Below are 12,367 nucleotides of genomic sequence, written 5' to 3' on the forward strand. Positions count from 1 at the left end.
AGAGTATATTGAGTAGAGCATCTTGAGTACAGCATCTTGAGTAGTGCATCTTGGGTAAAGTATCTTGAGTAGAGTATATTGAGTGGAGCATCTTGAGTAGAGTAATCCGCCTCAAGGACCCTGTACTCGTTCTCTGCAATGTTGACGGTTTGTTGTTGCTATTGTTGTTGTTATCTGTGCTCACACAGCACCACGGATCTTTTTTCGTGTAAAAAAAAGCTGGGCAGCTGGCGAAACGGGATCGTCATCCGTGTAACAAATCAAATATAAGTGCACATCTCAACCATTACCGTATTCTCTGTAGTGAAAGTATCACTTTCGCTCCCCTGTATTTCAACGCAAAAGTTCGGGGACTGCGTCTCACTCTCCAGAGCGTCTCACACTCCGGAGAATGCAGTAGGAGTGTTTCCCAAGGGGCTCTCAGGACGACGGCCTCCAACCAACCTTCCCTCTTGCCTCCACGCTGAGCAAAATCCAAGCAGGCAAATAAAAAGGAAAGTGAGTAGGCATTGCAGAAAAAATGCAAAGTAGCCATGACAAAGTAGCCATGACTTTGGGTTCATGCAGCAGTCTCACAGTAGTTATTTGTCACCCACGTTCACTGGTTGGTGGTCATTCACAGGCTATCTTTCTACGTGGGGCCGCATAGACACGGCGCGTAGGTAATACGGCTTTCTTGCCTACGCACGTCGATTCGCTTCGCTTCATGTACTTGGGGAGGTTCTTCTGAAACACATTCAAGTTCTCCGACGGAACGATGCAGCAACTTGTGGTAGCCCCAGCACGTGGAGCGAAACGTCGGACATAAACCAAAAACGATTAAAATTTTACCAGGTAAAGGCCCACTGAATCATGTAGCTCTTTTTTAGAAACGACCTGGCTATCACAAATGATGGCGCAACGAAGTGGCTTATCACGTGGACATTCATAGGAGCCAAATACTCTAAACGTGTGATTTTTATTCTAAATGTGGAGGGAAAAACCAGGGGACCTGGAGAAAAAGCCACGCGATCACGGGGAGAGGGACATGTAAACTCCAAATATACAGCTGGCGTTAGGGTCGGGATCGAACCCACGAGCTTCTGTATACCAGGCGAGGTAGTTAACATCTCCTAGCCACCGTGACGCCACATCAAAAGTGACTTTTTGTAACGTCTTCCACCTCTCAAGATGCTTCCGACAAGCACGCGAGTCGGTGGGGGCCACTGAGCCGCGGTGGCCCCGGGAGCATGCGCAGTTGTCCCCACGTGTCATTACGAACCGTTCATCACTTCGCTTACGATCGCAGATTTCTCAACATCTCGGAAAATGGTCTGTGACCAACGAGGCTCCCAACCATTCTCACCCCAAGCACCACCGTCAACCGTCAGTGTAATTAAGGGTTGCACATGTGGTAGGCTTTCGCGCCCAATGTTATCCATTAAAGGTTTTTTTTGGGTTAGATCACGTAAATATAAATGTTTCGTTAAACCCGCCACCACGTAAACAAAACACGCCAATTCGTTACTAGTTCAGTACACCGGTGCGTTGGAGAGTGAAACCCACAGCATCTACAATTCGGGCAATTACAACCAGCTTCATCAGGTGACAGCCAGGAATTGGCAAAGTGTCTCAGGGTGCAGCGCGTGGTGTTTAGCAAGAAAGAACTCCAGCCGCAACAGCTCCACGCTATTAATTACCACAGGGCGACGAGCCACTTCGCTACGCTATCGTTTGACAGCCAGGTCGCTTTTGATAAAAAAAGCTACGTCACTCTGGTGGGGCCTTACTTGGTCGAATAAAAAGTAGTTTGGTAGTTCATAGTTTTAGGGCACTTCCCACGGCCCCGCCGAGGACCCCCCCCGGTGTCCATTGGCGAATTGGCATGTGACGGTTATGGCTCGTGCCGCACAGGGACAGCTGTCATTGGGGGGGGGGGTCCCCTAGACTAAAACACCTGCATCATGAAGATGCTCGTCATGTTACGGGTGTGATATAAATGCATGTTGAGGGTGGAATTTAATCACCATCAGTCAAGTTCTTATGTCAGAAAGTCGATCGGCTCTTCAATCAAAAATGCCGAAGGCTATAGATTTGGCACGGCATGGCAGCTGATGTGACTTGTATATCTGCCTCCCAGAAAATCCAAGTAAATCGATGGCAGTAAAAGTATTGGAGGCATGATGATTCTCATCTTTCCATTGTCAAGCTCTGTAAAAAAGAAATGAAGTGGTTAACAAACCAGTGGGCAGTTAGGCACGCGGGGACCTCCCGCTGCGCTTGCGATGGGCTCACGGTGTGCACGCTGCCACGCACTCGACACCGGCGAGTCACGAGGATAGCGACTAAACGTCGCGCCCGTTGGTTCTACAGATACCTGAGCCAACTCCGATCGGTTTGCTGTGCCACCAAAATCGCGGCGTCCGTAAAAAATCGCGACTCAAATCATCGCCAGCAACCGCTTTGTCCATGAGCGAGACTGTCGCTTGGACGAGGAAGCGACGCTGCGCGCACTCTCATGCTCGTGACGACCGCGGTCGGCGTTGTGTGCGCGATGAAACGCATCGCTGCAAACTGCTGAGCAGCTCGCGAACCCGGGCCGAGGCCAACGACTCGCTGCACCGAGAACCTCCCCCCCCCCCGGTGCAACCACGGCAGTGGCTGAGACTTGGATTGGAACCCAGGCTCTGAGCGGTGCCGGCTCAGCGCTCTGACTTTCGAGCGACCCGGCCACCACCTCACTCACTTCCTCTCGACGGCAGGGAAGGCTTCTTGAATGGCTTCCTGGCGGGGTTGGCGTCAGTACTCAAATGGAGGCAACGCTCGGGCGAGAACTAGTGGCACCACGGCTCGGGAAAGCCAAACGACGACAACAACACATAACGCGTTTCCCAGAGGCCCCGGCGCGCCGTGGGGTAGGCAGCGAGCTCATCCGGACCACGGTCACAGGGATCCACCCACAAGTTTCCGGACACAAGTCAACTCGGCCAATCATCCCTCGACGTCTGGGAAAACGGGTAACGCTTTGTAGAAAGTCAATGGTGGTTGTCCTGTGGATAGACCGGCCCCCGTTAGAGAAATGTGGAATTTACACTACTGGCTCGGGGGCTGGCAAGTTAAATAGGTTCCACTCGGCGCTCATTGTAGGTGGGAGACGCACACGTCGGATAAACGAACGGAAACACAAAGCAAACACGAGCATCGTGCCGCGTGGCGACGCCACCGTCTCTCGTGAGCACCTGAGAGCTTGGGGCCATGGGGAACGAAGCCAACGGCTCCTCCACCCCACGCGGGCCCTGGGAGCAGCAGCAGCAGTCTCCACCCACCACACCGTGCATCCACGGTTCGTGATTCATCACCTCCACGATCCCCATCGCCTCCGCTTCCTCCAACATAACCACCCCGCAACCACCCCTACCCTTCGTCACCACCGCCTCTCTTCCGTCTCCTCTTATTCATCCGCCCTACACCTCCGCCTCCTCCAGCACCCCCGCCACCAACCCCCCCGGTGGCGGGAGCGGCAGGGAGGGCGGTTTTGGGGAGGGGTGCCGCCCCTCGTCCGTCTCGTCCACCGTGTCGAGCGAGCCCTGCTCCTCGCGGCCGCACGACAGCGAAGAGGAGGAGGAGGAGTTGCGGGCGAGGGCCGGGCGGGTGCACGGAGCTCGCCATGGCAGCTCCCACGTGCACGGCGCCATTCCCTCCTCCAGCGCTGACGGCTGTGGCGGGGCCACGCCGGGGGCCACGCCAGGGGCCATAGCGGCTACGGCGGCGCTCGTCCCAGCCACGCCGTGGGGCCGCTCGGACGTCCGAGACTTCTGCTGGTGCTGCTGCTGGTGAAGTTGATGATGAGGCTGAGGCCCGAACGGCGAGTCCAGGTCGTCTGGAGAGGAGGCAATGGACCGCCGAGGGTACTGGACGCCATCGAGGGGTGCATACGCCAGGGCGGAGGGGAAGAGGAAGGCCGAGGCGGCCGCAGCCGCGGCGGCTCTGGTGGCGCCGCCATCGCGGTGACCAGCGGCCTCGACAGCCACGTTGCAGGTGCCTGCCGAGTGGCCTGAGCCGCCCGTCCCGCCCGTGTCGCCCGTGCGGGGCGGCGAGGACTCCGCGTCGGTATCAGCGTGCAGCGGCGAGAGCAGGCCGTCCGACGTGGAGCACGGCGTCGCCAGCGACCTGGGGCATCACCGCAGCCATTGAGCACGCTCAGGATTGTGAGGCGACCGCGAAGGGGTGGGGGGCCACGGGGGAGGTGAGAGGAAGGCGTTGTGGACGCACGCGCAGGGAGATGAGATGGGCAAAATACAATTAACCCTTTTACGTGTCATAGACGTCTGCAAGTTGTAGGGTTGGCGTCTCGTTTGCCGCTCAATCAATCTCTGAACGCGTGAGCGGCTCGGTGTTCGTTTTATTTAGAGAGGCGTAGGAGCACCGTTGATTTTAAAGACATTGTACATACCGCAGAGAACCGTAGCGACACGACCGCTATACTCTATGACAGCGGGCGGCAAACAGTGCCACATGCCCTCCCGCACGTCTTTTACTTCCGTTCGGAATCGATTCACGTAGACGTACATCAACGGAATGGGAAAGGGTTAATAAATAAGGACAGGGCTGGGAGTTTTGTGGAATGGGCAGGACGCGTAATGAGAATAGCCGATGAGGAGATGATGGACGCAAATTGAGTACGGGCGGTCATGAGAGGTGGTGGCGGCAGCTTGGGGAGGCCCTCATCCAGCAGTGCACCGATCACGACTCATAACGATGACGACGATTGTGAACGGCGACGAGTCGGCTCCCGCGCCATGAAATCCCGACGCATTTCACCATCGCTTCCTCCTCCTGCCCTGCCCCGTCACTGTCGACAGCTTGGCTCGCGATTCATGGCTCCTCACGACGATGCTGTCGAGGCACGCACCTGGAGACACTGAGGCGGCCGCGCGGCGTTGATGGCGGTGCCGAGGCCAGCGACGCGCCGTCCACGGGGCTGCCGTGCGAGTCCGGCGTGGCGGCCGAGCAGCCGCCCCCCTGGCCCAGCGACTGGCGGTAGAAGTCGATGAGGAAGTCGAGCTTCTTCTCGATGGACTGCACCTGCGCGGGGCCGGCAAAGAAGGATGAGCGACGCCGGCAACGCCGGTGCCTCCGCCGCATGGGCAGGGCCCAGCGACGTGGGCCACCTGCTGCTTACTGCTGCCGCTGCTCCTGCTGCGATGCCTCCAACTAGAGGCCGACCGAAACTGAATTTCTGGTTTTGGCCGAAACCGAAACCAGACTGAAAGTAAAAAATTTACTTTCAGCCGAAACCGAAGCCGAAACCGAAAGTTTAACTACACTTTTGGCTGAAACCGAAACCAAAAGTTTAACTGCACTTTCGACCGAGACCGAAACAGAAAGGTATATAACCGAAGTTACGGAACACAAGATTTATGAAATATGTCATGATGCAATGCTACTTTAATGAAAAATTATCTACAACTAATCATTCAGAGCCTGCATTAAGAGTCGCTAAATATAAAATCTTCAGGTGTTACTTACTTAGTACAGTAAAACCTTGGATTGCGAGTAACTTGGTCTGCGAGTGTTTTGCAAGACGAGCAAAATTTTTGAAGGAATATTAATTTGATAAACGAGCGATGTCTTGTAATACGAGTACTGTAGTACGTACAGTATACGCTTTGTCTGCCGAGCGTCACGTGATCACAACTGAGCCAATGGTTCTTCTCTCTCTCTCGCTGCGGAATTGTGGTAATCGTCTCCCATCCTCGGTCTCAGTAAACGTGCCTCACTCATATAGCCAACATCCGTGCGAGCGTACAGTATACTGTTTACTATAGTGTTGTGACCACGAGTGTGTGCGTAAAGCATTTTTTTATTTTGTGTCCAAGTGTCGTGACTGTTCTTTAGTAACTGTACTGCAAGTGAAAGTCGTCCTACACAATAACCCTCCTCTCCTCTCTCTCGTCTCCCTCACACCAGCCACGATTAAATTCAATTAATAAATGTTATTACTTTATATTAAATTTAAATAATAAAAATATAAAAAGGTATTTTGTATTAATCATTTTTATATGAATACAGTATTTTTGGGTTGTGGAATGAATCATCTGAGTTTCCATTAATTCTTATGGGGAAATTCGCTTTGATATATGAGTGCTTTGGATTACGAACACGTTTCCGGAACGAATTATGCTCACAATCCAAGGTTTTAGTGTAATTATATCCAAACAAACGAATGTTGTAGTTAAGAAACAAAAGTTTTTCCGCATTCAGCCAGACAGGCTGCCGTCTGTTGACCGGTCGTATATACATTTGCAGACCATGGTTGCGGCTGTAACCTCGCTCCCAAGCTGCTGCTGCTGCTGACGTGTGTGTGTGTGTTTTCAGCCTATCGCATAGGATTGGCTAGCGCCGACTGACCGGCCGATAGGCAGAGTGATAGACGTAGCACTCGCGTTATATTCTAAAAATAGATCTTCGGTTGACGAATGACGACCGAAAGTCAATATCAGTTTCGACTGAAACCGAAACCAGAATCGAAAGTAAACCGAAAGTTAAAAATTTACTTTCGGCTGAAACCGAAAGTATGCCGAAAGAAGCCATTTGCCAACTTTCAGCGCCGAAACCAAAACCGAAACCGAATTTTGGTCGGCCTCTACCTCAAACCCATGTTTGCACAATGCCCTTACGGCTCCTCCTCATTTACTTTAGCGAGCTGCGGCATGTACAAAACTCTTGGGCACATGACAGGTACTGCAAGATCTGACCACTGCCGCGCCTCTGATTAGCATGGTTAGCTACTGTCTCGGCCTCGCTGTGCGCTGCTTTGCACCACTATCCGAGTAGATAACGAGGTAAAACTGATGGAAAAACACAGCACAAATACAGCATCTGTTAATACTTGGAAATATCAATACAATGAACACTACAGCATCATAACATTGTCTTAGATAACATGAAATAGATCCTGGATCACCTACATTAGTACTGAATTGCTATACAAGAGAATAAGCTACTGTTAAATAAGGGCACATCGTGTAATCACCATACTGCAGCCTAAATGTACAGCACTAGACACAGGGGCGGTTTCTTCATTAGGGCAATTGGGCGACGCACCACCAATGTCATTCAACCACAGAGTCACGCTAGCCGTCACTGTGCCTCTGGATATAGTCCAATCAGCGTCATGTCACGTTCTGTGGAGTACCGCCTCTTTTTTGGCGATTTCACTCCGGCTGAGAATCGCCCCGTGTGGTCCCATAGACTTACATTCAAAGATGTTTTTTTTCTAACGGGGGGCGCTGCAATGCATTCTCTATGGCTTCCGGGAGGGCTCGCACTAACGTGCTTACGTCATCATACGTAAGCACGTTGCATCCAACAATATTATTTGTCGCCACCTAGTGGAATCTTTAATAAAAGAAACTTGAGTGGATTGTATTAATAGTGAGTATAGAAACAAACAAGATGTATTGTAAGAGTCACTTTATTTTTCATTAATATTAAAGAAGTGAAGTTGCCTTTACATGCTTAAGCTGTTAATTTATCCTTTGCATGGGTGGACCTTATCCTTATAAATCATCCAGACATTTGCCCCCGCTGAGAGATTTTGCAGGAGCCGCCACTGACTACACATAACACTGAACTATGGATGAGATATTTCGTCATCTTTGCTCTCAAGATCGCAATAAGGTTACATGGGTCCAAGTCTGACTCGACTTATTCAATTACAAGTAACATTCACAATAAGGCAAGTGGCAGGCTTCGTTGTTAACTAGGCCTCATATTTATCATAACAATTTAACATCATTATAAAGGCCTTTACAGCATTATACCGGCCATTCCAACATTATAACAGCATTCTCACTATTATAAGAATAGAAACGAACTTACAGACAATGCTTCTTAAAGTCCCACAATGAACAGTTGCACGTCTTCACTGGGACGCTATTTGTGCCACCATTTTGTCCTCTGTGTATGGGCTAATACCCTGCTCACCTGCTGCATGGCTTAGAGCAGGGGTCCTCAAACTTTTTAAACAGGGGGCCAGTTCACTGTCCCTCAGACTGTTGGAGGGCCGGACTATAGTTAAAAAGAACTATGAAAAAATTCCTATGCACACTGCATATATCTTATTTTGAAGTGAAAAAACAAAACGGGAACAAATACAATATTTAAAATGAAAAACAAGTAAAGTTAAATCAACAAACTTGCCAGTATTTCAATGGGAACTATGAGCCTGCTTTTGGCTAATGAGATGGTCAATGTCCGGTTCCATATTTGTCACTGCTAGTCGTAACAAGTGATGCAAGTGTGCATCCGTTAGTCTAGATCTGGTTGGAGATTTCAAATGTTTCATTCTGGAAAAAGTCTGTTCACAGACATAAGTGCTGCCAAAGATGGTTGCCATTTTGAGTGCATGGTTCCTGAGATGAGGATATGTCTCAGAGGGGAGAGATGCATAGAAATTATGAAGGCTGCTTGACTTGAATGCGTCTTTCAGAGAGTTACAATTCTGCAGTTCAGCCAGTTCCATATGGTAAATTGTATCCACATTTTCAATGTCAATAGAAAATGGGTTACAGAAAAGCTGTATGTCCTGTTCATGGAGATGAAGCTCTTTAAATCTAAATTGGAACTCCTTTCGCAATTTTTACAGTGAATCCACACATGTTTTGTTTGGGAATGCAACCAATGGTTTTTCCGCTAAGAGATTTTGAGTTGTGGGGAGATGGCAGAAGTTTTCCTCCTTCACTTGTTTGATGAGGAGGCCTAATTTTACTTCAAATGCTTTGACATGTGATTGCATATCACAGATGAGCTTCCCCTTTCCTTGAAGTTGCACATTGAAACAGTTGAGTAGCTCTGTTACATCTGTCAGAAAGGCAAGGTGCCATTTCCTGTCTGCATCATTGAGCTCTGGTACTTCTTTGTTTTTTGAAAGCAGAAAAGCTGTAATCTGTGGAAGTAAGTCATAGAAACATTTCAAAACTCTCCCTCGACTCAGCCAACGGACTTCTGTGTGGTACAGAACATCTTCAGTCAACATTTAGCTCAGACAGAAATTCCTGAAATTGTCTGTGGTTTAGTCCATGAGCTCTAATGAATTTCGATTTAAAGCTTTCATGACTGCAGGGTTTCATCTTCTTGGTTCTTTCGGTAAAGTCACGTAGAAGGGAAGTAATAAAATAATAAAAATAAAACATAATAAAATAATTCTCACGACGTTTCGGCCACAACGCAAGCAGCCGTCCTCAGGTGAAAACCAGGTCTGTCGAGACGACAGCGTCTGAATGAAACAGCACACGAGCTTGGAGCATATATATAAGCTGGGTTGGAAGGGGGGGGAAAGGGCGCCTTGAAAAAATAATTTGCATATCAAGAGGAATTTAGCATATTTATGGGAAATGCAGGAATGTGATTAGTACTACATATGCCCGTGCATTATGCAGGACTACTTCCCTTCTACGTAGCTCTAATGAAGTTAACACAAGATACCATAATTTTCATAACAGAGTCCTACTTCAGTGAATTACTACACAGCGCTTGTTGGTGGATGAGGCAGTGTATGGCTATTGGATGAGAATGGTTATGTTTGTCCATCTCTTGGTTAATGCGAGCAATTACTCCTTTCTTAGACCCCACCATGCTAGGAGCACCATCAGTTGTCACACTGGCTAGTTTAGCCCAGTTCAGCTCCAAACCATTCACAGTTTGGCAAATCTTTTCATAGATATCCTCTCCTGTAGTTGTTCCTTTGATGCTTTGCAGTGCAGCAAGCTCTTCTGTGACTTTGAAATAGTCATTCGTCCCACGAATAAAAATTAGAAGTTGTGCAGAATCCCGAACATCATTGATTTCGTCGAGTGCCAAGGAAAAATAGGAAAATTTTTTTGCGGAGTTTTGCAAATGCTGATGCAAATTGTCTCCCATTTCTTCAATTCTCCGTGTAATTGTAGGTCCTGAAAGACTCACTGTACTAAATAAATCGGCCTTCTCTGGACACATCTCTTTGGCAACAGAAAGAAGGCATTCTTTAACAAATTCTCCCTCCACGAATGGTCTGCCAGTGTATGCTATTAGCTTGGCAACTTGAAAACTTGCTCGCAGTGATGAAATATTTAGCTGCTTCTGCTTCACAAAAGTATTTTGCTGAGTTGTTAATGTATTTTTCAGTTTTAATATTTTATCTTTTCTCACTTCTCCGACCAAACAATCATATTTATCTTAATGTTGAGTTTCATAGTGTGGATGTAAATTGTATTCTTTGAACACAGACACTATATTCTGGCATATCAGACACACAGCTCTTTCCTTGTACTGCATGAAAAAGTAATCATAAGTCCACTGTTCTTTGAATATCCTACACTCCGAGTCAATTTTTCTCTTTCTTGACATCATTGTTTTCTAGGGAGTCAAAATTGCTATTAGTAAAATACCAATATATATATACAGCGCTACAAAAACAATATACCAGCAATAACTTTGCCCACACAGAGACATACAGACTGCACTGCCCATCAATGCAGTCTGATTGGGGGAACTCCGCTTTTACCCCAGGCTCACACTGGTGCGGGTGCCATTAAAAAATAATTACACCTGCAGTTTTGTTCACAGCGCAGCCGGCCCCTCCCACATGCCCTGGCTTCCTCTGAGTCCTGGGAGGTGGAGTAGTAGTCCGGCTGCGCTGTTCGGTTCCTCCCACCGCCTGAAGCTTGATTGCGGCCGGACTACAATTCCCATGATCCAGCGCTTCAGCCGGCCAGCCAATCGGCGGCGGCCGCCCCCTCTCCCTCTTCCACCAATGACCGCCCTTCTCATGAAGAAAAAAAGTAACAGACAGGCAGCGGCGGCAAAAACACCTGGCGGGCCGGATAAATGTCCTCGGCGGGCCGCATGTGGCCCGCGGGCCGTAGTTTGAGGACCCCTGGCTTAGAGCATGTCAAATCGTAAATTCCTGGTCACGTGACCAAACTCAACATCCAAACAGGAAATTCCTGTGTACACACCCCCACACCTGCCGTGAGGCAGAACAGCTACATATGGTGTGAAAGAAGTTCAACGTATTTCCATGCAGATGCACGTTTCTGTCCAGTGCTCGCTGAGCAGCATTAGCTTCCGGTTGCTGAAGGAATATGCCATGAGGTGGCGATCATCACACACACACACACACAAGTTCTTGCCACAAATGAACCACAATACATCGCTGATCTCGTCAAGGAGCGTAAACTATCATCACGCAAACTCTGCTCATCCTCGCAGCAGCAGCTTTTGGTTGGCCATCGAACAAAGTCGGTCACCGCATCACACGCTTTCAGACGCGCATCTGCAGCCGTCTGGAACTATCTTCCTCCCGATATTAGGAAGCCACTGGATCGATGCACTTTAAAATAATCTAGACTTAAAACACATTTTTTGAGAACTGCATTTTGTCTTCTTGGTTCTTTCGGTAAAGTCACGTAGAAGGGAAATAATAAAATAATAAAAGAAAACATTATAAAATACAATTCTCACGACGTTTCGGCCACAACGCAAGCAGCCGTCCTCAGGTGAAGAACAGAAAGAACCAAGAAGATGAATCCATGCAGTCAGGAAAGCTTTAAATCGAAATTTAACTGCTTTTTGTGTTTAGTTTGTTGTCCTTCCCCTGCACCTCCGATGAGTACGGTTTGCTATGTACGGTGCGAAAGAAGTTCAACATACATACATTAAAGCCTCACTACCTCATCTCCATTGCCCATTCACTTCCCCTTCCGCTCGCCTCTCCACTTCATCCCGACCCGCACACGCCCTCTGTAACCGTCACACATTCCTCGGCTCCTTGTCATCTAAATAACTCCACGTTCGTGTCACCGTTTTTAAACTACGTTGTAGAGCGCCTTGAGCCAAGGTGGCTACGCATGGCGTGAAAGAAGGTCGGAAATACGTACAAACATTCCCATGGACGAAGGGGCAGCAGCAGATTTACAGCGGCTTCAACTGTCCGGACCGAGACGCCGTCGCGCACACATCGATGGCGCTGCACCGAAATAACATCGCACGTAAAACTCTTTGCTGCGTCACTATCTTACCGTCCCTAGATTTACACGATGCGCATTACTCCATTGCCCTTCACGGCAATTATATAATTGTGCATGAGATGATTAGTGGTTGAGATAAAGAGCAGATTTGTTAAAAGTGGTGGTGTAGTTATGGTGACAGTAGAACAGGTGTGAGTGATGAAGGAGGGGTTGGGGTAGTGATAGGGATTGAGGTAGCAGTCGGGGTAGTGATCGGGGTTGGGTAGTGGTAGTGGTGATAGGGGTTGGGGGGGTGATAGGGGTTGGGGTATTGATAGGGGTTTGGGAGTGATGGGATAGTGATTGGTATATGGGATAGTGTACATTGAATCTCTTTC

The 12,367-nt window shown here is 48.8% G+C and overlaps 1 protein-coding gene across 1 annotated transcript in view; it reads right to left on the reverse strand.

Annotated features, from left to right (window-relative positions):
- Positions 1-941: 941 nt before the first annotated feature.
- LOC144717601 (potassium voltage-gated channel subfamily KQT member 4-like) overlaps positions 942-12,367 on the reverse strand; it is a 56,172-nt gene continuing 44,746 nt past the window's right edge. Inside the window, exons 10-11 of the mRNA XM_078593095.1 lie at positions 4,892-5,064; positions 942-4,149 (exon numbers count right to left, since the gene is read on the reverse strand). Coding sequence (XP_078449221.1) covers positions 3,444-4,149; positions 4,892-5,064 — 879 coding nt within the window. The 3' untranslated portion in view covers positions 942-3,443. The remainder of the gene's footprint in view (positions 4,150-4,891; positions 5,065-12,367) is intronic.

This window comes from Lampetra planeri, chromosome 4 (assembly GCF_965212315.1).
Source record: "Lampetra planeri chromosome 4, kcLamPlan1.2.h2, whole genome shotgun sequence".
In the NCBI taxonomy this organism is placed as follows: Eukaryota; Metazoa; Chordata; class Hyperoartia; order Petromyzontiformes; family Petromyzontidae; genus Lampetra; species Lampetra planeri.